The 25,069-nt window shown below is 43.5% G+C and overlaps 1 protein-coding gene across 3 annotated transcripts; it reads left to right on the top strand.

Moving 5' to 3' along the window:
* Positions 1 to 16,870: 16,870 nt before the first annotated feature.
* On the top strand, positions 16,871 to 23,284 carry ING2 (inhibitor of growth family member 2). Of its 3 annotated transcripts, none has more exons than XM_033215771.1 (2): positions 16,871 to 17,190; positions 22,474 to 23,284. In XM_033215771.1, exons 1-2 carry the CDS (start codon positions 17,019 to 17,021, stop codon positions 23,142 to 23,144), a joined length of 843 nt encoding a protein of 280 aa, XP_033071662.1. In that variant the 5' UTR covers positions 16,871 to 17,018; the 3' UTR covers positions 23,145 to 23,284. The 3 variants fall into 3 exon arrangements, with proteins under 3 accessions (XP_033071662.1, XP_033071663.1, XP_033071664.1); XM_033215772.1 differs by lacking the exon at positions 16,871 to 17,190 and adding an exon at positions 18,211 to 18,476; XM_033215773.1 differs by lacking the exon at positions 16,871 to 17,190 and adding an exon at positions 19,200 to 19,309.
* Positions 23,285 to 25,069: the final 1,785 nt, after the last annotated feature.

Below are 25,069 nucleotides of genomic sequence, written 5' to 3' on the forward strand. Positions count from 1 at the left end.
CTGTCTCTACTAAAAACACAAAAATCAGCCGGGTGTGGTGGCAGATGCCTATAATCCCAGCTGCTTAGGCGGCTGAGGCAGGAGAATCACTAGAACCCAGGAGGCGGAGGCTGCAGTGAGCTGAGAGGGCGCCACTGCACACCAGCCTGGGTGACAGAGCAAGATTCTATCTCAAAAAAAAAAAAAAAAAAGAAAGAAAAGAAAAAAGAAATGTCCTTCTTTTCCCTGATAATTCTCTTTGTCTGGAAATCTACATTATGTGATAAATAGCCACTCCAGCCTTCTTATGCTTATATTTTCTGCATATCGTTTTCCATCCATTCACTTTCAACCTATCTCTTTTTATATTTAAATAGCGTCATTGATAGACAGCATATAATTGCCTTACTTTTTAATGCATTCTGACAATCCTTGCATTTTAATTGGATTTTTTCGTTTATTCAAATGTAATGTAATTATTGCTACGGACGAATTTAGCAAAACCTCTTTGAGTCACTTTTTTTGTGGTTGCCCAAGAGATGACAATAAACAACCTTAACTTTTCATAGTATTTTTAAAGTTAATATTGTGCCACATCACATAAGATACAAGCCCCTGCACTCTACTTGTACATTAAGCTATAGTTGTCAAATGCATCACATTTCCATGCTATAAATTTCATTACAGAGTTTGTTATAATTTTTGCTTTGAACCGTCACGTATTTTAAAGAAATTATGAGGAAAAGGAGTCTTTTATATTTACCCACATATTTACCTTTCTGAGCCTCTTCCTTCCTTCCTGAAGATTCAGGTTTCCATCTGGTATTATTTCCCTCTGTCTAAAGAACTTCATTTAGCATTTCTTGTAGCACAGGTCTGCTAGTGACAGATTCTAAGTTTTAAGTAAAGACGTCTTTAATTTGCCCTCATTATTGCATGATATTTTCATTTCACCTGTAAGATTTTTCCAGATAAAGAGTTGATGTTTTCTTTTTTTCCAGAACTTTAAATATGTCATTTCACTTGATTCTGATGAGAAGTCAATGGCATTTCACATCTTTGTTCCCCTCATACAATGTCATTTTCCTTTGGTTACTCTAAAGATGTTCTTTTAATTTTTCCTTTTCACTGGTTTGGCTCTGTTTTGATTTTTTGTTTCTGAGATGAAGTCCTGCTGTGTTCTCCAGACCGGTCTCAAACGCCAGGGCTCAAGTGATCCTCCCCCACCTCAGCCTCCTGAGTAGCCAGGACTACAGGTGCACGCCACTGTACCCAGCCTCATTTTGGAAATTTACATACAAAAAGTGAGCACTGGCTTTTTAAAAACATACACATAGGGCAGGTGTGGTGGCCCACACCTGTAATCCCAGCACTTTGGGAGGCAGAGGTGGGTGAATCACCTGAGGCCAGGAGTTCGAGACCAGCGTGGCCAACATGGCAAAACCCCATCTCTACTAAAAATACGCAAAATTAGCTGGGCGTGATGGTGGATGTCTGTAATCTCAGTTATTTGGGAGTCTGAGGCAGGATAACTGCTTGAACCTGGGAGGTGGAGGTTGCAGTAAGCTGAGATTGCGCCACTGTACTCCAGCCTGGGCGAGGGAGAAAGACTCCATCTCAGAAACAAACAAATAAAACATACACACAAATCTAACAGCCAAAATGCACAGAGGAAATGAGCTCCTACTCTGTCCTCCAAGGTTCCCATTCTGTGGTTGAAGTTGCTGCTGGCCTTCCTCCTTTACAACATGCATAGCAATCCACAGCTTCCACTTTACACTACAGCTGTAATGCACTTCGTCTGCTTCATGCTGTGTGCACATTCCTCCTCATTCTGATTGATGGTCAAGGATTCATCCCTCCCCTAGCATCAGTTCCTGCCCTACAATGGGACAGTGAGGAGATCAACCAGTTAGGAACCATCTAGTAAAAGGGGCAGGGTGGCTGGAGATGGAGTAACGCTCTGCACTGATGTACTGTGGTATCTGAATGAGGAGAGAAAAAATAAGGCAGAAAAGCATGGAGGGCACAGTTGCAAGTTGGGAGTCTCTCTGTGGAACACTGTGGGGAGGATTCTCCTACCTGTTTTAGATAGATCAATGTGCCAAAGTAAAGCAGAAAAAATCCGGCCGGGCGCGGTGGCTCAAGCCTGTAATCCCAGCACTTTGGGAGGCCGAGACGGGTGGATCACAAGGTCAGGAGATCGAGACCATCCTGGCTAACACGGTGAAACCCCGTCTCTACTAAAAATACAAAAAACTAGCCGGGCAAGGTGGTGGCGCCTGTAGTCCCAGCCGCTCGGGAGGCTGAGGCAGGAGAATGGCGTGAACCTGGGAGGCGGAGATTGCAGTGAGCTGAGATCCGGCCACTGTACTCCAGCCTGGGAGACAGAGCGAGACTCCATCTCAAAAAGAAAAGAAAAAAAAAATCCAATAATCAGCAGTCTAGAGACTTGAATTTCAACCTTCTCCCACCAAGATGGCTCATATATGGCAGTAACAATCTAGGTCTCTCCAGGAGTGAAGGGAGAGCCTGTGGTAGGCCTGTGGTAGGCCCTAGAAAGTATCCACTGCTGCTTCTAGTTGCTGCTGTTGTTCCACTTGTGACTTAGTCTCAAAGACAACAGAAGAGCCAGGAGTATAAAGAAAGTGGTTGCAATCCACAAGGCTGTTCTAGAAAATCTATGTATCTTTTGAGCCATGAAGAGGGAGAGATCAGAAATGGATCCAGGTACAGACAAGACCTTTTTGGGAGCATCTCCGTTAGACGACATTGTCATGACGGGTCTCATTTAGCTCCTTGTGGCTCCTATTCCAGCCCCTCCTCAGTATCCTCTATGTTGCCCTTTGGGCACAATTTGTCTGGGGACAGGGGTACCCCCGTGTCATGGCAGCAGCAAATAATGAGCATCCATTTTCTCTTTCCTTTCTGGAACCCTATACATGTTAGATCTTTTTGTATTGTTCCGTCTCTTAGGCACCGTTCCTTATTTTATTTTCCTCTCTGATCTTTAGATTGAATAATTTCTATTGCTTTACCTTCAAATTCACAGATACTTTCTTCTGTTATTTCTATTCTATTTTTTTTTTTTTTTGAGATGGAGTTTCGCTCTTGTCGCCCAGGCTGGAGTACAGCGGCACGATCTTGGCTCACTGCAACCTCCACCTCCTGGGCTCAAGCGATTCTCGTCTCCGCCTCCTGAGTGGCTGGGATAACAGGCACGCGCCACTACACCCAGCTAACTTTGTATTTTTAGTAGAGACAAGGTTTCTCCATGTTGGTAAGGCTGGTCTCGAACTCCCAACCCCAGGTGATTCACCTGCCTCTGCCTCCCAAAGTGCTGGGATTATAGGTGTGAGCCACCACTCCCAGCCTTTATTCTGATCTTAAGGCTATTCAGCAAACATTTCATTTTAAATACTGTATTTTCAGTGTTAGCATTAACCTTTGGTTCTTTTCTATGGTTTCTTTTTCTCTTCTGTGATTTCCTATGTTTTCATTCATTATATTTTCCTCTACATCCTTGGGCATAGTTTTGGCAGTCACTCTAAAATGTTTGTCTCCGATTCTAACATCTGGTTCATCCTGGAGTAATTGATTGACTTTGAATCTCATTTTCTTATTTTTTCGTATGCCTAGTAATTTTAGATTCTATCCTGGACGCTTGGATGAACTCAAACATCTCCGTTCAGTTATTTAAGCCTCATATGGGCTGCTTGGAGTCTGCTCTGCACATGTGTAGTTTAGGTTCAGCAAGAGATCTGGGCAGTTTCTATATAGTCTTTAAGGCTCCTCCTTTGTGAATCTCTCTTTTCTGTGATTTCTCCTCTACTTCTCATTGCTGTGTGTTTGCATCCCTCCTCCTCACCTCTTTGGTGAGGGAGGGATTTCTACTGTAAGGTTATGGGAATAGGCTAAACACGACACGAGACACTACACAGGTGAGACAGCAGCGTACTAGTCACGTATACTCACAGCCTAGCACAGGAGAACACCTACTCCACACACGGCCAGGTAGGGCCTGCACGTGGAAATAGAGAACAACCATGGCTGCAGGCTTTGTACTATCAAGAGGATGAGGTCGCTCCTGGTTCCTGAGGGAGGACGTGACTGGTGTGGATGAATAATTCCATAAGCTGTCAGGGAACTAAAACCTGTGACTCAGGAATAGGCAGGAAATGTGCCTGATCCTTGAGCTAAGGAGCAGAGTGTGGACAGGAACTTGTAGTTAGGCCATTCAAGGGCCTCCTGATTTTACCAGATATCAAGGCAATACATGGTATTAACTTTAGACCATATACCACCCTGTGGTTGTCCTGGACTCCAACCTCTGGCTCTTCAAGCCAGTAAGTCTGCAAGTTTGAAAGTCATAGTCATTCTGCATGGTACCGATGAGGGCCTGTCCCCAGGCTAAATGACATTCTCACACGATGAAACTCATGAACTGCTATTTCCTTCTTCCAAGTGTGGACTCCTGTCCAGAATTTGCCTTCTTTTTCCTGCTCTCCAGTGCCTTTTGGTAGATTTTTAAATGCTGTTCAGAATGTATAGCCGTTATTTGCAAGAACACTGACCTGATAGGAGCTATCTGGCCATTCCAGGAAGCAGAACCTTCAAAGTTCCTTCTTAATCTGGGCTGCTTAGAGTCTGCCCTGCACATGTGTAGTTCAGGTAAACTGCTTTGGACACAAGCAGCTTAACCACACAACTGAAGGAATTATCAGGTGTGACTAATTATAACAGGAATTGGCATGGCATCTTTGGGATAATAACACATGAGAACATTATCCCACAGCCGAAATCCCTAACTGGAGGGCTCATAAAAAATTATTGCATAAAACACTTAAATTTTGATTTAGTACAAATTTAGATTCCATACAAATAATTCATCAAACTTGAGTTGAGCTTGGAATATATCAGATAAAATCCAAGAAAAAAGTTTTTTATTTTACAGTTTTTACATATAGCTAAAGTACATATGGGGAAAAATTATGGCGATCATTTGATAATGCAGTCCTATATCTCTTCTTAAATACCTACCATCTTTCATTAGCCTTGCTTGACTTTTACCAATTTTAATCTCTCTTTAATTCTGCCATCATTGCCAATTTGTTTTTATTTATACTTATGCTCATAAGCATTTCCCTAACATGTGTCATGTCCCTATAAAGACTACAAACGTCCTATGGACAAAGACCAAAGCCTTGATTTCATTTAAACCTTGACACTGCAGATACATATGTGGATTGTTCTTTTTCAGTGAATCCCATCAAGACTCAGATGGACAAACTGGGCTTTAAATCCCTTCAGTACTAGGTACCTGGCTGTTTCCTTTGGTGATCCCAGAGGCCTCACAAGACTCAACAGCAGGCTATATATTAACACATGGCTAAGATTTATGACAGCAAAGGACACAGAGCAAAAGCAACAGGAAAAGATGTATCAGTGGAGTCCAGAGAGGTCCAACATAGGATTCTGTTGTCCTTTGTCTGCAGCTACACAGGAATTCTCTCTCTCTCTCAGCAAACTATAGACACCTGTGGAATGTCTCTGCCCACAGAAGCCCACTTGAGTCTCAGGGTCTAAGGCTTTTGTGGGAGGCTGTTCATGGATGCGTACTCTGCTATGGAATTGGCTGTGGCAACCAAAACTCAGGGGCCCAGTAATAAAACCAGGTGCCTATTGATTAATCTTGGTGTTTGTGCAACACAACTTGGCGAGCCAGTATGGAATGATCCAATGCTCCAGGTGTACACAACAAAATCGTCATCACTAACATAAGGAACACTCCCAGGATTGTAATCCAGGGGTTGGCCAAGGTCAAAGATGGTTCTCCTGGAGACATGCAAGGGGTAAGCAACCAGAACTGCTACAGTAACTTTTTTCCTCACAAGGCCCTGCGCATCCTTGCTTATCACCTAGTACTAATTCCCGACTTACTAACAGGAATAATACAAAGCTAATTAAGTCTGGGCATGTGAGAAGATATTTAAACCTATTTTATTGCTAAATCATTCCGTCTAGTCTCTCTACCCTACCCAACATATTCTAGCCTCCAATTTCTATCCTGGTAGGTAATATTACATTTGCATTTTGTTATTCCAGAAGGTGCATAAAGTTCTTTGTTTTTTTGTTTGTTTGTTTTCTTTTCTTTTCTTTTTTTATATTTTTGAGATGGAGTCTCACTCTGTCGCCAGGCTGGAGTGCAATGGCACGATCTCGGCTCACTGCGACCTCCGCCTCCCGAGTTCAAGCAATTCCCCTGCCTCAGACTTTATGAAGAGGCAACATATAGGGAGCAGTAGTTTATGCTGCTTAGAAGAGGAGGCCTAAGAAGGATAGAGCTCAAAGTTGTAAAATCTACAGGGTTCGTATCCTTGTATGATTTATATTTCTATCATTTCCCCCACAAACCTGTGTTGCCTCCTGGATTTTCTGTTTCATACAGCCTTAACAAGATCTACCTGTGGTCCAAGCCAAAACCCTAGATGATACCTCTTCTCTCCCATCCTCTAAATACAGTCACTAAACCCAATTGATATTACCTCCTAAAAATGCCCTGATCTATTTCCTTCTTTCCATATGACCTCATTTTCCTGTTTTGTTTTGTTTTTTATTATACTTTAAGTTCTAGGGTACATGTGCATGACGTTTATATCATGTATAACTCCCCAATGCAATCCCTCCCTCCTCCCCCCTCCCCATGATAGGCCCCAGTGTGTGATGTTCCCCTTCCCGAGTCCAAGTGATCTCATTGTTCAGTTCCCACCTATGAGTGAGAACATGCGGTGTTTGGTTTTCTCTTCTTGTGATAGTTTGCTAAGAATGATGGATTCCAGCTGCTGTTAACTGCTCCTTTCTTGCTTCTCTTTCCCTCTCCCCAAGGCCATTATTCATTTCAGCAGGGTTCTCACTCCCATTCTTTCCTAGAAAGCCAATGCACCACATACTGAAGAATAATTTTCTGAAAAAGATGTCTTATGAAATGAGGTCTTATTACCACTTATCTCTATTTTCGATTGTTTCCTGTATGGTATAGATCTACTAATATCTATTTTGCTGGAAAACAAATTAATTACATCGCAAATTGAAAAAATATGTCCTTAGGATAGAATCAATTGCTTGGAGTTCTCTGAGCTGTGCAACAGAAATAATAAGAGCTGCTTCCTGTGCCTCATCCTCTCTTTGCTTTACGACATCTGGACTCTTCTCCCAATCTTTCTCCTTTCTCAATTGCTATGTTCAGATTCCTCTTCATTAAATATTTCTGCCAAATTTCATTCCTACAGAAAAGACCACAGTCAAAAAATGGTTCCTTGGCTAGTTAATATTTCATCGGTCCCTTCCGAGGGTGTAGGCAGATGTTATAGGTGGTGTTAACATATAACATCAATCTAAATTTGAATTTTAAAACATTTGATTCATAAAAGTGATAAGAATTGTTCCATATGAACCTGAAATACTCAAGTGAGATCCAGCAAAAGTTGTTAAAGCTCTTAGCAGCAAGTTGAGGGCTATGCTGAATGAGAAAAGGGTTACCTCGAACTTCTCTTAAACTGCTAAAAATTTTCCACAAAAAATGTGTTTCTCAGCCAAACTGCTTAGATTAATTCCTCAAGTGAGAAGTCTTCAGAAGCCTCAAATTTACCAATTGTGGTACTTCTTCACTTTAATTTGTGCAATAATTTATGTGCTATGTGCTGTTAGAATGCTGGTATACTAAGACCAGACATGACTAATAAGAAAAGTAAAAAAAGTTATAAAAGTGAACTAAATCCAAATATTTGGTGTATCTACTTATCTACTCTTTTCCTGGTACATAATATTACATTTGCATTTTGTTATTGCAGAAAGTGCATAAAGTTCTTTCTTTCTTTCTTTTTTGAGACAGAGTCTCGCTCTGTCGCCAGGCCGGAGTGCAATGGCGTGATCTCAGCTCACTGCAATCTCTGCCTCCCTGGTTCTAACGATTCCCCCACCTCAGCCTTCCAAATAACTGGGACTACAGGCATGTGCATATCACGCAATTTTTTGTATTTTTTTTTTAGTAGAGATGGGGTTTCACCATGTTGGCCAGGATGGTCTCAATCTCGTGACCTCATGATCCACCTGCCTTGGCCTCCCAAAGTGCTGGGATTACAGGCGTGAGCCACTGCACCCACCCAGTTCTTTGTTTCTTTTATATTTTAGATGAAGCGTAAACTTTTGTTAAAATAATACATATACCAAAAAATGAAAAACAAATGTGCAAAAGGATAAACGAAGCCTCTAGATATTGCTGGACTATTTTTCCAGGATATTTAATCTGAATACAAAGTTAACATTGTTTAGGATATCCTAAATGTAATATCATATAAGGAAGTCACTTGGCTTTTTGAAATTATTTTTTAATCAACATGCCAATTATCAATCAAAGACTAAGTTAGATATGCTATTGCTCTAACCCTGTATTACAACTATACACACACACACACACACACATATGCACACACACATATATACACACACAAATACACACATATATACACATGCGCACGCGCGCACAGACACACACACATATATATATATATATATATTTTTTTTTTTCTTTGAGACGGAGTCTCACTCTGTCGCCCAGGCTGGAGTGCAGTGGTGCGATCTCAGCTCACTGCAAGCTCTATCTCGTGGGCTCAAGCAATTCTCCTGCTTTAGCCTCCTGAGTAGCTGGGATTATAGGTGCCTGCTACTGCACCCAGCTAATTTTTGTATTTTAGTAGAGGTGACGTTTCATCATATTGGCCAGGCTGGTCTCAAACTTCTGACCTCAAGTGATCCGCCTGCCTTGGCCTACCAAAGCGCTGGGATTACAGGCATGAGCCACCACACCTGGCCAGCAACTATATTTTTTGTTATTGAAAAATAGTATCACAAATAGTCTCCATAAATAAAATTTAAATATTTCAGCCCCTAAATTTTAATTTTAAAGTTCTACCATCATCAGTAAGGGCTCAAATAACCATTTCTTTTTCTGATTCTTCTATTTCCCCTTAATACAGAGCTTTTTAGCTTCCAATACTTCCCATAAAATTTTCCCCCCATCTGTTATATCTTTGTGTTTAATCTAATTCTAGTACTTACTTTAGCCAGATACCAGAAGAAAATATGTGTTCTGTCACTTCAGGTACTTTCTCAAAGTCTTTTCCCTGAAGATATCATTTCGTGATGAAAAGATGTACTAAAATATCTGCAACGTACACTACAGTTAGAACAAGAAAATGAAAGTACATCTAGACTGCAGTTAATGAACACAACCTATGTTTTTTCAAGGTAACAACAGAGAAAAAGAAATAAAATAAGATAAATTATTTGTATTAAATGAATATTTTCGTTTTCAAAATTTCGGTCTCATTTTGTAGAACTGGCACATCTAAAATTACCTGATTTAGCAAAATAAGATTTAAATACAACTTTCCAGAAACATATATATTGTGTAAAGTGAGATATACTGGTTTCATGCATAAAACAGTCAGAGAATGTCAATTTATGGAAATAAATAATTTTTAAAAATCTGTTACCCTTACCGGGTGTGATGGCTCACACCTGTAATCCCAGCACTTTGGGAGGCTGAGGTGGGCAGATCACGAGGTCAAGAGACTGAGACCATCCTGCCCAACAAGGTAAAAGCCTGTCTCTACTAAAAAATGCAAAAATTAGCGGGGCGTGGTGGTGCGCGCCTGTAGTCCCAGCTACTCGGGAGGCTGAGGCAGGAGTATCACTTGAATCCAGGAGGCAGAGGTTGCAGTGAGCCGAGATCACACCACTGCACTCCAGCCTGGCGACGGAGCGAGACTCATCTCAAAAAAAAAAAAAATCTGTTACCCCATGAAAGATAATCAATACTTACCAAATGTTGGATTAAATTAACCATGCTAAGAGCAATTAATGTAACAATAGCTCTAATAAGACCTCATTAAATAATCAAGCACTTCAAATAAATGATAGATTTAGCAAAAAGCACCTAGCCGATAGCATTAGTTTCATTTTTAAAAGACCATTCTTTAGCTAGTGCTGAAGGCATAAGGCATTGATCCTTTAAGATAAGTCTAAAGGATACACAGTTTCTAGTACTTTTGACTGGGTGGCTACTTGAAACATTATTCTTCAGGAAATTCTAATTTTCCTTCAGAGGAGATGTTAAATTTGCTGCAAGACATCACAGAAAAATATTTTATGATATCCGAGTTCTTAATTTTTTCCCATGGGCTCGATTCTCCCTTCAATAATTGTCAGCCAGAAAAAAAGATAATTATTTGTTTAACTCTTAAACTTTTAGGCCTATACTTATTTTATGGATTGTTATATGACACCGGGCAAGCTAACTTCTCTGGGTCCCAATATCATCACCTGTAGAAAAGCTGGTCTGTAGGTGATCTGTAACAGTGATCTCCATCCTCTTCCCCGTTCCTGCATAGAGGATGGTTAGGATACACTACCATCCGCAGCACTGGCTCCTCCAGCTACCCAGTTGGGCTGCCTGTTGCCTGCTCTTCCTTCCTTTGGAGAAATCGTTGATCTAAGATAACTTCAGCATTAAAAAATTATGAGTCTAGAGTGATCATGAGATTGAAAACAAACATCTGAAATCGTGCAAACTTGAGATGCATTTTCGTTTTGAGACAGGCTCTCACTCTGTTGCCCAGGCTGGAGTGCAGTGGTACGATCCTAGCTCACTGCAGCCTCAAACTCATGGGCTCAAGGGATCCTCCTGCCTCAGCCTCCCAAGTGGCTGAGACTATAGGTGCATACCACTGCACCCGGCGAATTTTTTAATTTTTTGCAGAGACAGGATCTCTCTGTGCTACTCAAGCTGTTCTCACGTTCCCGTTCTCAAGTGATCCTCCTACCTTGGCCTCCCAAAGTCTGGGGTTATAGGTGAGCCGCAAGGCCAGGACTTTTTTTTTTTTTTTTTAATAAAAACATCTTTTTTGTAAGGTTCTTAGTAAAAATTTTAATAATAATAATAATACATATAAAGGAAAGGTGAAGGCTATGCTACCACAACTTTCAATATATTCCCTTCCTGCCACTCACTTCCATTTGATGAAATTAATCGGAAAATTGCTGTACAACAAAGAGTAGCATCTGAAAGGCACTGTGCCAACCTTTACCTCACACTTTCACAGACCGGAAGAGTTCAAGCCTTTAGTTTACACATGGTTTGGCTACTCTCAGACGCTAGCCAACTGTTGGGTTTACTGACTACCTGCAAAAACATTTTTGGGTAACACAGCTCATTAAGAAAAAGGGATATCTACAAAGACATAATGTGTCATTTTTATGGATCTAGCTATTGTTATTTGTATAAGTTGAGTAATTTATATGTACTGTATCAACTATTAAATTTTGGACAAATTTTTAGGTTTCATCAGCAAAATCAGACCAAAATTTCAATTTTGAACAAAGCATAAATCTCTCTTCTCTAAATTAAAAACCCTTTCCCCTGCTTTTAGAAAACATAATTGCATAATTCAAACTCCTTCAATACTGTGACCTAGTTCCCCCTCTTGATGTTATAAAGGGCTCATGTAACTATGGTAACTAGCTAGGGAAAACTGAATGTTTTTCTGGTCAGCAGTATGCAAAGTATACCATATGTGCTATTTTTTCTCCTTGGGATAGCTAAGGGGATAGTATGTTTGCCTTTTTTCTTGGTTATGAAAATATGAGATCTTATTATACCGAATTTCCTCTTCACTACAGTCCCAGTCATTCACACAGTCCCTTCGTTAAAATGTTTTAGGATCATGTTTTGCTTTTAGCAGTCATCCTAAATGCTGACTAGTACTATAATGGAAAGCAGTAGGATTGACTGTATACACCAGTTAAATCTGTGTGGTCTATCACATTAACTCCACATACAGGGTGATATTGTTCAGATTTCTAATATTCCTTCTAGAGAATCTGATATTTTCTTAACTTTGTCCTTTTTTTTTTTTTTTTTTTAATGAGACAGTTTCGCTTTTGCTACCCAGGCTAGAGGGCAATGGTGATCTCGGCTCACTGCAACCTCCACCTCCTGGGTTCAAGCGAGTAGCTGGGATTACAGGCACATGCCACCATGTCTGGCTAATTTTTGTATTTTTAGTAGAGACGGGGTTTCATCATATTGGTCAGGCTGGTCTCGAACTCCTGGCCTCAGGTGATCTGCCCACCTCAGCCTCCCAAAGTGCTGGGATTAACAGGCATGAGCCACCACACCTGGCCTAACTTTGTCCTTCAATCCCAGCCAAAGTGTTTTCTTAAAGCAAAAGAACTGTTAAAATGGAATTACATCTTGGAGTATATTTAGATACTGAGAAGAATTAACTCCAGTTTGTAGTGACTTTTATATATCTTCTTTTTATCTCTATTTAAATTTTTTCTACAATAGCATTACTTACATAATAATCAAAAATGCTTTAAAACTGAGTTCAGTGGAGATGCAAACAAGGTTTTTTGTTTTTTTTTTTTTTGAGACGGAGTCTCGCTGTCGCCCAGGCTGGAGTGCAGTGGCGTCATCACAGCTCATTGACCTCCGCCTCCCGGGTTCACGTCATTCTCCTGCCTCAGACTCCTCAGTAGCTGGGACTAGAGGCGCCCGTCACTACACCCAGCTAATTTTTTGCATTTTTAGTGGAGATGGGGTTTCAACGTGTTAGTCAGGATGGTCTCGATCTCCTGACCTCATGATCCGCCCGCCTCGGCCTCCCAAAGTGCTGGGATTACAGGACTATTAGGTTTTTTTTAGTTGCTTTTTGTATAATGAATTGATGTAAAGTTTTAGGGTTTTTCACTATAATTTAAGATGCTTCACTGGACCTTCCAGAACAAATTACACTCTAACGCAGACTCCTAGGTTATTAAGGATTTATTTATTTGCATCAGGTACAATTACATTTCTTACAACATGCTATCAATTGGTGACTTTTTCATATGAGGATTTCTTCTTGAATTTCTCCATATTTAAAGCAGGGATTTTAAACTACTTGAATATCTTCCTCAGAAAAACATTGCTCTCTGCTTCACTGAATTAAACAGGGAATTAACTGCCTCTTACTGGTTTGGAAAAGACCTCATTAACCAAATAAAATGCATGGGATTTGTTGGATCCTGTTAAACCAAATGCAAAAGATTTAATGAGACAACAGGAAAATTTGAATTGTGTAGTTATCAAATGACAGTAAGAAAATTTGGGGAGATAGAATAAATGGTATTATGGATATGTTTAAAAAACTTATCTTGAGGCCGGGCGCGGTGGCTCAAGCCTGTAATCCCAGCACTTTGGGAGGCCGAGACGGGCGGATCACGAGGTCAGGAGATCGAGACCATCCTGGCTAACACTGTGAAACCCCGTCTCTACTAAAAATACAAAAAACTAGCCGGGCGAGGTGGCGGCGCCTGTAATCCCAGCTACTCCGGAGGCTGAGGCAGGAGAATGGCGTAATCCCGGGAGGCGGAGCTTACAGTGAGCTGAGATCTGGCCACTGCACTCCAGCCTGGGTGACAGAGCGAGACTCCGTCTCAAAAAAAAAAAAAAAAAAAACTTATCTTGGCTGGGCACAGTGTGGCTCACGCCTGTAATCCCAGCACTCTGGGAGGCTGAGGTGGGCAGATCACTGGAGGTCAGGAGTTAGACACTGGCCTGATCAACATGGTGAAACCCCGTCTCTACCAAAAATACAAAAATTAGCTGGGCCTGGTGGCACACGCCAGTAATCTCAGCTACTTGGGAGGCTGAGGCAGGAGAATCGCTTGAACCTGGGAGGCGGAGGTTGCAATGAGCCAAGATCGCCCCATTGCACTCCAGCCTGGGCGACAAAAGCAAATTTCCGTGTCAAAAACAAGCAAAAAAAAACCACTGTTATATTTTACCTATTCATATTTAAAGTATTTACAGATAAAATGATAAAAATCCAGCAAGAGTGAGGGAGTGTGAAGGGATATAGATTAAATAATCTTAGCCATATGTTGCTAAATGTTGAAGCTGGGTAAACAGTATATGAGGATTTATTGTACTATTACTTTTGCCTTTGTTTGAAAATTTCCATAAAAGTTTAAAAATATTAAAAAGTAGAAAAAAGAAAAGGATTTCATTTATTTGGTCTGACTCAAACAGAAGCTGAATTTTCTCAGCAGTCTTCTTTAGGAATCTTTCACAATTACTTGCCAGTTTGTTTTCAATCAGTTTGAAGTTGTTGCTCTCCCCAAGAGACAGGTACGGAGGCTCACACAGTCCCTGCCAGGGACCTCTTAAAGTCACTGACTTAGAAATTCAAGGTAATCCCAGACTAATTTAGGGAGATCAGTTACTTATTTTTTTTTTTTTTTAGGGTTGCTTTGTGGTAGATAATACACTGTGGAGCAAAGAAAATGCCTTTTTGCTTTATTCACAGGATTAAATACCCTAAATTAATTTCTAGTTGCTGAGAACGGGAGATTTTAAATTTTGCATTTAGAAGACAAGAAATTCAATCTGAAGAGGATCCATATTTCCAGTTAAGTGACCATTCAGAAGGGAAGGACAGTGCTCAATAATCAAGGTCAAGGGTTTAGGGATTGTGGCGATTTTTTTTTTCCCCCACTGAAGTGTTCTCCCCACACAGGCTGTTTTCGCAGGGTGGCAGAAGAATAAGCCTTCGATTAACCTTTTAAAATAAATATGGCAAGAAAAGCATGTCTAAAATAATTCATACATATACATATATTATCATACTACAGTGTTTTATAGTTTTAGATCAGTACCAGCTAAAATATTCTTTGGATTTTTTGGCTTTTTTCCAGCCTGTTCAACAGAATTGTAAAAGGTGAAAATAATGCTATAAAATGTCTCCTATCCCATGCTCATCCCTCCTATCACCTTGCTCTGTTTCTGGAGTACTCTAGGTATTCTGCATCTTTGACTTTTTCCCCTTCTCGTTTCTAAACACTTCTCTTATCTACCTGCAGATCACTTATCAGACTGAATAAAATCCATTGGTACATTCGGTGTCTGACCTGTAACAAGGCACCCCACATTATTTTGGGCCTTTGATAAAGACCATCTTATTCAAATTTGTGAGAAAATGAAAATAGTAGAGTTCAAGTAAAAACCAGTAAAATTCAGTTCTTCACAGTGGCCGTTTTTTACGAGAACCGGCCAAAAGGTTTAAAGAACAGTAAAATCCCCAAATGTTCTCAGAAATACTATACATTGTACTGTCTGGGTTGACTTAATACTGGCCCAAACCTCAGTGTCCTAGGATAATAACCCAAGGCGATTTCCCAGTCCTTTGAAATAGCTGACGTCCTATGAAGTCAAATTGCCTGGAGTGCTTTATTTTGGTTTGAAATTTAAAAGTTCCTCTAGATGAAGATCTAGATTTCTCTTTGCAAGTCAAAAGCTAGTTACTATTAACAGCTGTTTCAAAAGTGCTCTAAATAGGTCACCATTCAGGTGTACCAACGCTGCAAACTGGATCTAAGAAGATCCAAATTTGTCACCACTCACATTTTCTTTTTAACTCAAAGGTAGTACTCACAATAGGGCTTGTTTACATAGGCATTCCATTAAAATTCTCCACGCATTCATTCTATTTGCACCCATTTCTTTCAAAAAAGTCCATCTGTAATTAAAATCAGTTCCTCTGCTTGGCATCTCGTTTACACTACACCGAAATTAAACCCCACTAGGAGATCACGTAGATTACCGGGCCGAGGGCCCGCCCGCTGACTAGGTTTTTACTCGCGTCTACATGCCCCAGGTCCCCTCCGATTGTAGTCCTGGGGCAGGACCGAGCAAAAAGTCCCGTAAAGCTGGCGTGTGCCCCACTCCGCCAGGAAGCCCCGCCGACGTCCTGTGTTTAAATGTTCTGACACACCCCAAACGCAGTTGTTTTTAAAGGCTGTCTGTGGGACCTATGCGTTGGCAGGCAGATGCCGTCCCGCATCCCTTCCCTCTAAATGACACAGAAGATTCCAGCGCAGGGGAAGGGCCACGAAACCCGCAGGGCACACGACGCCGGGGGCCGGAGGAAGCACCGCCTACCTCCCCAAACAACCCCGCGGTGCCGGACGAGCCCGAGAGCCCGGCAGGAGGCAGGCGGCAGCCCCAGGCGAGCTCGGAGGCGGCGGGAACGCCTTGCCGCGCATGCTGGGAGCCGCCCGCCGCCCGCCGGGACGCGCAGTCCTGCAGGCCTCGCTCCGGGTCGTCCGAAAAGGAACCGCCTACTGCTCCTTTGCAGGCTCGCGAGGAGCCACACTCGGACCGCCGGATGGGTGAAAAGCCGGTGTGGCCGGGCGGAGCTGCCCCTCCCTGCGGGGAGGGCGGCCGGAAGGACCGAGCCGCCTCCCCTGCCGGGTCCCATTCAGACGCGGGGCGCAGAGACTGGCTCCCCAGGCTTCCCCTTTAAGGGGGGCGGGGCGCGGCCTGCCGTTTGGCCGCCCCCGACACCCTCCCCCCTAGCCCGGAGCCGGCAGACCAATCGCCCGGGCGGCAAAGCGAAGGCGGGAGAATGCGAACCCTCCGGTAGGCGGTAGGGGCGGGCCCCGGCCTTATTCGGATTGAGCGCTGCGCAGGCGCAGAGGCGGCCGCGGGCGGAGGGGCGGGGGCAGGCCAGCGGGAGGCTCCCAGTCAGGCACGGAGGGTGACTGGGGACAGGCAGGCGGCGACGGGCTTGTCATGGGGATCCGGGCTGCGAGACGGCACTGGTAGCATCTGAGGACTCCGAGGGGGACAGGAAGTGTCAGCGTCCGGGACCCCGGCGCCGGCCCCGCCGAGGGTATCCCCACTGCTCCGGTCCTGGAGCGGGAGGGGAGAAAGGAGGGAGCCCCAGTTTCGCCCCGCCCCTGGGCTGGTGCTGCGGGGGCGGGGAGTGAGGGCTGCTCTGGGGGGAGTGGAGATCGGGGAGCGCGGCCGTAGCCTCTCGAGCGGCTGTGGGGTCCCCGCGGCGCCGGGCTGCTGAGCTGAGGGACCGCGGCGGCCGCGGCCGGTGCATGTGCGGCTGCTGGATGCGGAGGCGGCGACGACGGCGCGGATCTGCAGAATGTTAGGGCAGCAGCAGCAGCAACTGTACTCGTCGGCCGCGCTCCTGACCGGGGAGCGGAGCCGGCTGCTCACCTGCTACGTGCAGGACTACCTTGAGTGCGTGGAGTCGCTGCCCCACGACATGCAGAGGAACGTGTCTGTGCTGCGAGAGCTGGACAACAAATATCAAGGTAGGGGCCGCGGGGCTGCCGGCCTCGTGAGCCGGTGGCAGGGAGCCTGCCGGGGCAGTGCCACCTTCCCTTTCTCCCGTGACAGTCTCCCCGAGCGCACCGAGGGTCTGCCGAGCGGGACGGGGAGGACTGGAGACTGGGTTCGCGTCCCTTCTTGCCCCGCGGTGGGCGAGTACTTCTCTGGGGTCCCCGGATTGGGGGTGGGGGCTGTTCGTCAGCCCCCGCTGCAGACCCAGCGGCTGCAGCTGCCGCGGAGGGGAATCAGCCATTTTAAGCAGCAAGCATTTGTTCAGGCGCTCGCCCGCCCCGTGCCGCAGACCCTGCCGCCCCGGCCCAGGACTGCAGCCGGGCAAGGGCCGGAGGGAGTGAGCGGCCGGGCTCCCGCTGGTCTGCGGGTCGCACTTCCCCACCTCACTCGCCCCCACCCCAGAGTGCGGGTGCTTTGGAACGTGCGGGGGGGAGGGGGCGAGAGGCCGCGGAGGCAGAGGGAGGGGGCCTTCCTCCGCGCTCCTGCCCCGGCCCGGAGGAGAGCAGTCCGTTCCGCTCTCTTGCCCCGGGAAAGTTCTCGGCCGCCCCGAGCCGCAGCCCTAGCCCAGTTCTTTCGGCAAAATGGTTAAGAGGGGAGGGGTCCCCCGCGGGAGAGGAAGAGAGGGGCGTGTGTGGCGGGGAGGGCCCCCGCGCCGGGGGCGGGGCCTGCGGGTGTGACGTGGGGCGTGGGAGGGGCGCGGCGCGCGTTCGCGCGGGCCTGGAAAATGGCTGGTCGCGAGAGGGGCGGCGGCGAGCCGGCTGCTGGGGAGGGAGTCGAGGCTGTGTGGGGGCGTTGGTTCGGCCCCAGCTGAGTCCGAGTCGGGGTTTGCAGCATGTTTTGCGGTGATGTTTCCAATCTCTTTCCCAACCAATGGATCAGGACGGAGATTAGCAGCTCGGAGGGTCTCGGATCCTGGCTCCGCGTAGGTTCCGAGACATGTGTCACTTCCGGGCTTCAGGAGGAAGTGGGTTGGTTGACTGGGCAACCGCCTGGCGTCCCCGAGCCCCACCTGCTCCGACCTTTAAGTGTTAAGGCGAAACCACCCTTTGCGGGCCGACCCGGGAACCCGGGACAGAATCGACCTTCCTTACAGTGTTACCACCTACTATCGGTGGTGCTACTAGGAGGGCAGTTTAAAAGGGGAAATGTGTTGCGCTTAATAACCTTGAATCAAGGAACAGACCTTGAACATAGTATGGAAACAGCCATATGAACTTTAAAGATAATTTCCTGGACCCATTCTCTGTTTTTGTAACACGTCAGTAATCCTGTAGTTTAAAAGTCTCTAAAGGAATCCACTTCTTGGGTGACATAAGTGTCTCTGATTTTTTTTTAGTTGATAAATTTGTGTTTTCTGAAATCATGGGATTCATAGGACTGATCCGTGTTTGGGGGAGGGGGTAGCGGGGGAGGGAATTCAAACATGCGCGGGGTCCAGACCATTATATAAATATTTCTTTTACAGATTAGAAAGAGTTTAAATAACTCATCCAGTTAATTAGATGTAGAATATTTGGCTCCAGCTCCTGCAACTTTAGATGCATATCCTTGTTTTCAAACAATTTAAATTTTAATAAAAACTGTCCAAGGGGATTTCTACAGATACGGAGCACAAACATGAATGGTAACCTAAAAATGATACGTGCTTAATAATTGTATATTGAACCTTTCTAGTTTTTCAGATAACACTAAAGTTTGTAAAGTTTGCTGTTGCTGTGTTGTTGTTGTTGTTGTTGTTTCAGACAGACTCTTGCTCTGTCCCCTAGGCTGGAGTATAGTGGCTCCATCTTGGCTCACTGCAACCTCTGCCTCCCGGGTTCAAACGATTCTCCTGCCTCACCCTCCTGAGTAGCTGGGATTACAGGCACCTGCTATCACACCTGGCTAAGTTTTGTATTTTTAGTAGATACGGAGTTTCACCATGTTGGCCAGGCTGGTCTTGAACTCCTGACCTGAGGTGATCCGCCCGCCTTTGCCCCACAAAGTGCTGGGATTACAGGCGTGAGCCACTGCACCCAGCAAGCTTGCAGGTTTTTACATTTCTTTGAAGACACATGTTTCCTTTCACAAGAGTTAAGCTATTTGAAGTTGGTAAGGGATACTATAATTTGTTGACAGGGAAATCTGCTTTCGGATCATCTATAATTGTGATGTATTAATAGCTCTGGTAAGATTAGTAATATAGTAGGCCTTACAAGACTAAGAGATTATAAAAATTCTTAGCTCTATGAAGATTGTGATTAATGATTAAAAACTCATCCAGTTTTCACTCTCTGCGCATGGTTACTGAGCTCAACTTTCACAGTTTTATATTTATATATATTTTGTGTTTTGGGTTCAGATTTCATGTTTTTTATTTCTTCACTAGAGGTTAAGTCTTTTCTGGTTTTGGATCTAATATTTCCAGCAATATTTAGTGATATAAATTATATAGGCAGTCAAATAAATTTCTCTCTCACCTACTTGAGACACTTTCAGAACTGCTGAAAACCTTATAAAGATGAGAAATAAAGAAGAAAACAATTTCACAATTGAAGTACTTATTATGGGATAGGGTTATTAGAGAACCTTTATTTTTGTTCTAGTGTTCTCACTCATTTCTTCGATAAATAACAACCTTCAAACTAAAATTTGATACTTAATTTCAAGTGCCTCTCATATAATTTATAGAAAGTGCTTACACTGCTAGGTCAGACATACAGATCTGGCACAGTTGAAAGTCTGGGGTTCGGCGGGGCGCGGTGCCTCACGCCTGTAATCCCAGCACTTTGGGAGGCCGAGGCGGGTGGATCACAAAGTCAGGAGATCGAGACCACGGTGAAACCCCGTCTCTACTAAAAATACAAAAAAACTAGCCGGGCGCGGTGGCGGGCGCCTGTAGTCCCAGCTACTCTGGAGGCTGAGGCAGGAGAATGGCGGGAACCCGGGAGGCGGAGCTTGCAGTGAGCCGTGATTGCGCCACTGCACTCCAGCCTGGGCGACAGAGCCAGACTCCGTCTCAAAAAAAAAAAATAAAGTCTGGGGTTCATATCTCTTGAGTTGCAGTTTTTTTCACAAGCAGAAGTGATGGCTTCCTCATGGGGTTGCTGTGGAGATTAACTGAGAAAATCTTTACCACATGGAAGGGGCTGAGTAAATGTTAAATTTCTTGTCTTTCATTATATAAAAAGGTGTCTTAAAAATTTTTTTATCTCATCTATCAGTGTGCTGGTGTGATATATACTGTAATTAGCCTCTAACACCTGATATTAGGTACAGAATATTTGAAATGAGGTTTGCCTCTTTTTTTTTAATCCTCAATTTTTTTGTGGGTCTGAGGGAACCAGTTTCCTTATTTTTCCTGTAGGGAAATTAGGTTCTTAAGAAATCTGCTTAGATGCCTACCTAAGCAAATGGAATAGACATGAACTTTGTTCAAAAATATGCTATGCGGGCATAAGTGCTCTTAACCATGTGGTGGCACTTTGTTATGTATTCCAGGTTAGACAGTTGTACATCAAGTATGAGTACCTGTGATTTCCAGGGAGAAGCTAATTAATGAGTTCTGTTGAATATTTGCTTTTGTGTGCCTTACTTGCAGACAGCCCCAATATATATATTTACTTGTCCAACATTTCTGTTTTTTTTTTTTTTTTTTTTTTTGAGACGGAGTCTCGCTCTGTCGCCCAGGCTGGAGTGCAGTGGCCGGATCTCAGCTCACTGCACGCTCCGCCTTCCGAGTTTACGCCATTCTCCTGCCTCAGCCTCCCGAGTAGCTGGGACTACAGACGCCCGCCACCTCGCCCGGCTAGCTTTTTGTATTTTTTTTAGTAGAGACGGGGTTTCACCATGTTAGCCAGGATGGTCTCGATCTCCTGACCTCGTGATCCGCCCGTCTCGGCCTCCCAAAGTGCTGGGATTACAGGCTTGAGCCACCGCGCCCGGCCTCTGTTTTTAATAATTATAATATTGGAATATAAAACTGGTATGCCATGTGGTATGAAAAATACCATGGGGACAGAACTCTTTGAGATAGCATTACATCTTGTAAGAATAAGAAACAAAACAATTTTGAACAAAACTAATCTTAAGTAAATTTTTGGTGACATATGAAATTATATTTTCAGATTTTTGGATACCTTCTAGTGAGACAGCTATTTTTATTTTATTTAAGTAAGTGTATTCCACGTGCCCTGCAACTAAATCAGCAGTTCAGAAAGCTTAGAACCAACTACTGATTTATCTACAAAAGCAGAATGATCCAGTGCTGACTTTATTATAATTTTGTTAGTGGTTTGGTCAGTTGATGCCAGAACCAGAATCTACTCTGGAAATAGTTTTACCCTGGAAATAGTTTCATTTTCAGAATTTCCCATGTGAGGCTAAAATAGAGCCATTAAAACTAAGATGATGGGAAGCTAAGAGTTGTTTATGCCTTCTTTGTTAAGAATGTATGATGTGAAAGTGAAGCTGTAGTGTCTCTGGAGTCATGTCACAAGTCATACATTTGACTGTAAATCCTGTAAACACATTTGGGCAGTAATCTGTAGCCTAGTCCTGTAACCTTTTCAAGTTTTAGAGCTGGACCTCAGCCTGCAAATTTTATATATAGGGCTGTTTTGAAGGTGTTACAGCACTTAGTAGACTAAAGTGGCATACAGTGTTCTTGCCCATTAGAAATACTTTTGATCATTAGCCAAACATCTCTTATCCTTTTTTTTTTTTTTTTTTTTTTTTTTTTTTGGAGACAGAGTTTTGCTCTGTTGCCCAGGCTGGCGTGCGATGGTGTGATCTCAGCTCACTGCAAACTCCGCCTTCTGGGTTCAAGCGGTTCTCTGCCCCAGCCTCCCGAGTAGCTGGAATGATTAGGGGCAACTGCCACCATGCCTGGCTAATTTTTGTATTTTTGGTAGAGACAGGGTTTCACCATCTTGGCCAGGTTGGTCTTGAACTCCTGACCTCAGGTGATCCACCTGCGTCGGCCTCTCAAAGTGCAGGGATTACAGGCGTGAGCTACCGCGCCCGGCCTCTTACCCTTTTTAATATAGATTAATGAGTATTAGTTTTGTGTTCTTTCTTTTCATTACTTTACTTCTAAATATACTTTCATATTAGATAATGTGGTCTTTGTATGAAATAGTTTTTAATGTATACGTACCAAAGAGGAGTATGGTTTCATGGTTTGAGTTCTAACTTCAATTCTGTAAAAAATAACAAACTTGGAAATGTTATGCCTGCTAACACATGATAATGTTCTCATTCTTTTCCTTTTTTAGAAACGTTAAAGGAAATTGATGATGTCTATGAAAAATATAAGAAAGAAGATGATTTAAACCAAAAGAAACGTCTACAGCAGCTTCTCCAGAGAGCACTAATTAATAGTCAAGAATTGGGAGATGAAAAAATCCAGATTGTTACACAAATGCTCGAATTGGTAGAAAATCGGGCAAGACAAATGGAGTTACATTCGCAGTGTTTCCAAGATCCTGCGGAAAGTGAACGGGCCTCAGATAAAGCAAAGATGGATTCTAGCCAACCGGAAAGATCTTCAAGAAGACCCCGCAGACAGCGGACCAGTGAAAGCCGTGATTTATGTCATATGGCAAATGGGATTGAAGACTGTGATGATCAGCCACCTAAAGAAAAGAAATCCAAGTCAGCAAAGAAGAAGAAACGCTCCAAGGCCAAGCAGGAAAGGGAAGCTTCACCTGTTGAGTTTGCAATAGATCCTAACGAACCTACATACTGTTTATGCAACCAAGTGTCTTATGGGGAGATGATAGGATGTGACAATGAACAGTGTCCAATTGAATGGTTTCACTTTTCATGCGTTTCACTCACCTATAAACCAAAGGGGAAATGGTATTGCCCAAAGTGCAGGGGAGACAATGAGAAAACCATGGACAAAAGTACTGAAAAGACAAAAAAGGATAGAAGGTCGAGGTAGTAAAGGCCATCCACATTTTAAAGGGTTGTCTTTTATATAATTCGTTTACTTTCAGAAAATGTTTTAGGGTAAATGCATAAGACTATGCAATAATTTTTAATCATTAGTATTAATGGTGTATTAAAAGTTGTTGTACTTTGTCTGTGACCTTAATTTTCTGCACTGCATTACCAAATATTTCCAACCAGGTAGTCTTCAGATCACCTGATGAAACGAGCAGGGAGCAGGAAGAGGGTGGTGTAAACATAAACATTTCACAAACCATGCCTATTTCATTTTCACTTAAAACTGCAATGCTATTTTTTGGGTAAACACAAAAGTTTCACTAGCATTTTAGTTATACATGCGTAAACAATTTGAGCTATAGTGGGATTTCCCTGTAAGCATCACATGATCTTGGGTACTTTAAAATACAGACACTATGCCATCTGAGCTGCATTTTCCGTAGTCTCGTTTATACCTTCACTTGTTCATCTCTAGTCTTCCAGGGGTTTGAGGAACTGGAGATAAGAGTAATTTGGGATTCCATGTGGAATAATGTGCTCTTCTGAGAGTACTTGCTGCTGTCTTTTCCTCAGTAGCATTTTGATACACTGTCAGCCCATTTGTTAATGCCTTGCTGCTGCTTCGTAGATATACTTAATCTAGTGCTTAATAAGGGAGTCGTTTTGTGTTTTGTTTTAATGGGGACAGGTAAGAGTAGTTAGGATACCAGGCCGAGGTGGGCAGATCACAAGGTCAAGAGATCGACACAATTCTGGCCAACATGGTGAAACCTCGTCTGTAATAAAAAATACAAAAATTAGCTGGGCGTGGTGGCGCTCGCCTGTAGTCCCAGCTACTCAGGAGGCTGAGGCAGGAGAATTGCTTGAACCCAGGAGGCAGAGGTTGCAGTGAGCCGAGATCCCGCCACTGCACTCCAGCCTGGGCGACAGAGCGAGACTCCTTCCCCCTGTCAAAAAAAAAAGAGTAGTTAGGATACCAAAAATATAGCGATTGGCTTACATTGGCAAACTTTGGGTTATGTAGTATCATGGCTCAAGGTTGAACAATTTAAAAATGCATCTTAATTAATAGTATTTTCCATGTGACCCACTGCCAGGATGCCTAGCCATAGGCCTATCAGTGGAAAAGGGCATATAGTAATCTTTACATACAGCCTGTATGTCAGAGAGTTGTTTTAAATGGTTTTGCTAGTGGTTATTGTCATTTCGGTCCCAATCAGTGACTATACATTATTTTCTTTTTTTTTTCTTTTTTTTTTTTTTTTTGAGACGGAGTCTCGCTCTGTCGCCCAGGCTGGAGTGCAGTGGCCGGATCTCAGCTCACTGCAAGCTCCGCCTCCCGGGTTTATGCCATTCTCTCGCCTCAGCCTCCCGAGTAGCTGGGACTACAGGCGCCCGCCATCTCGCCCGGCTAATTTTTTGTATATTTTTTTTTTTAGTAGAGATGGGGTTTCACCGTGTTAGCCAGGATGGTCTCGATCTCCTGACCTCGTGATCCGCCCGTCTCGGCCTCCCAAAGTGCTGGGATTACAGGCTTGAGCCACCGCGCCCGGCCAATACATTATTTTCAATAATAGTGTATTTACCTTCTTAACTTCTGGTATTGGTGCTGTTTGATGTTTTCACATTTAACTTACTTCATCATCATCATGCAATTAGTGTATTTGTAAGTTGAATTTTCCAGGATTCTGATATTTGAAGGGTACTCATCGTGATGGATATATGTCCATATGTTTAGAGAACGTTTTGGTTTTGGGGCAGCAGATTGACTAGTTCTTTAAATCTGTGTGTAACATATGTTTTATTCCTCATTTCTTCCTGATCTGATGATCTTGATTCTTGTTGATTAACATGAAAAACCCCTGCTTGTTTTGGAAAAAAAAAAAAAAAAAGCTTTTTTTTTTCTCTTCTAGTTCTCCT

Source organism: Trachypithecus francoisi, unplaced genomic scaffold (genome assembly GCF_009764315.1).
Source record: "Trachypithecus francoisi isolate TF-2019V2 unplaced genomic scaffold, Tfra_2.0 Lachesis_group1, whole genome shotgun sequence".
NCBI classification, from domain to species: domain Eukaryota; kingdom Metazoa; phylum Chordata; class Mammalia; order Primates; family Cercopithecidae; genus Trachypithecus; species Trachypithecus francoisi.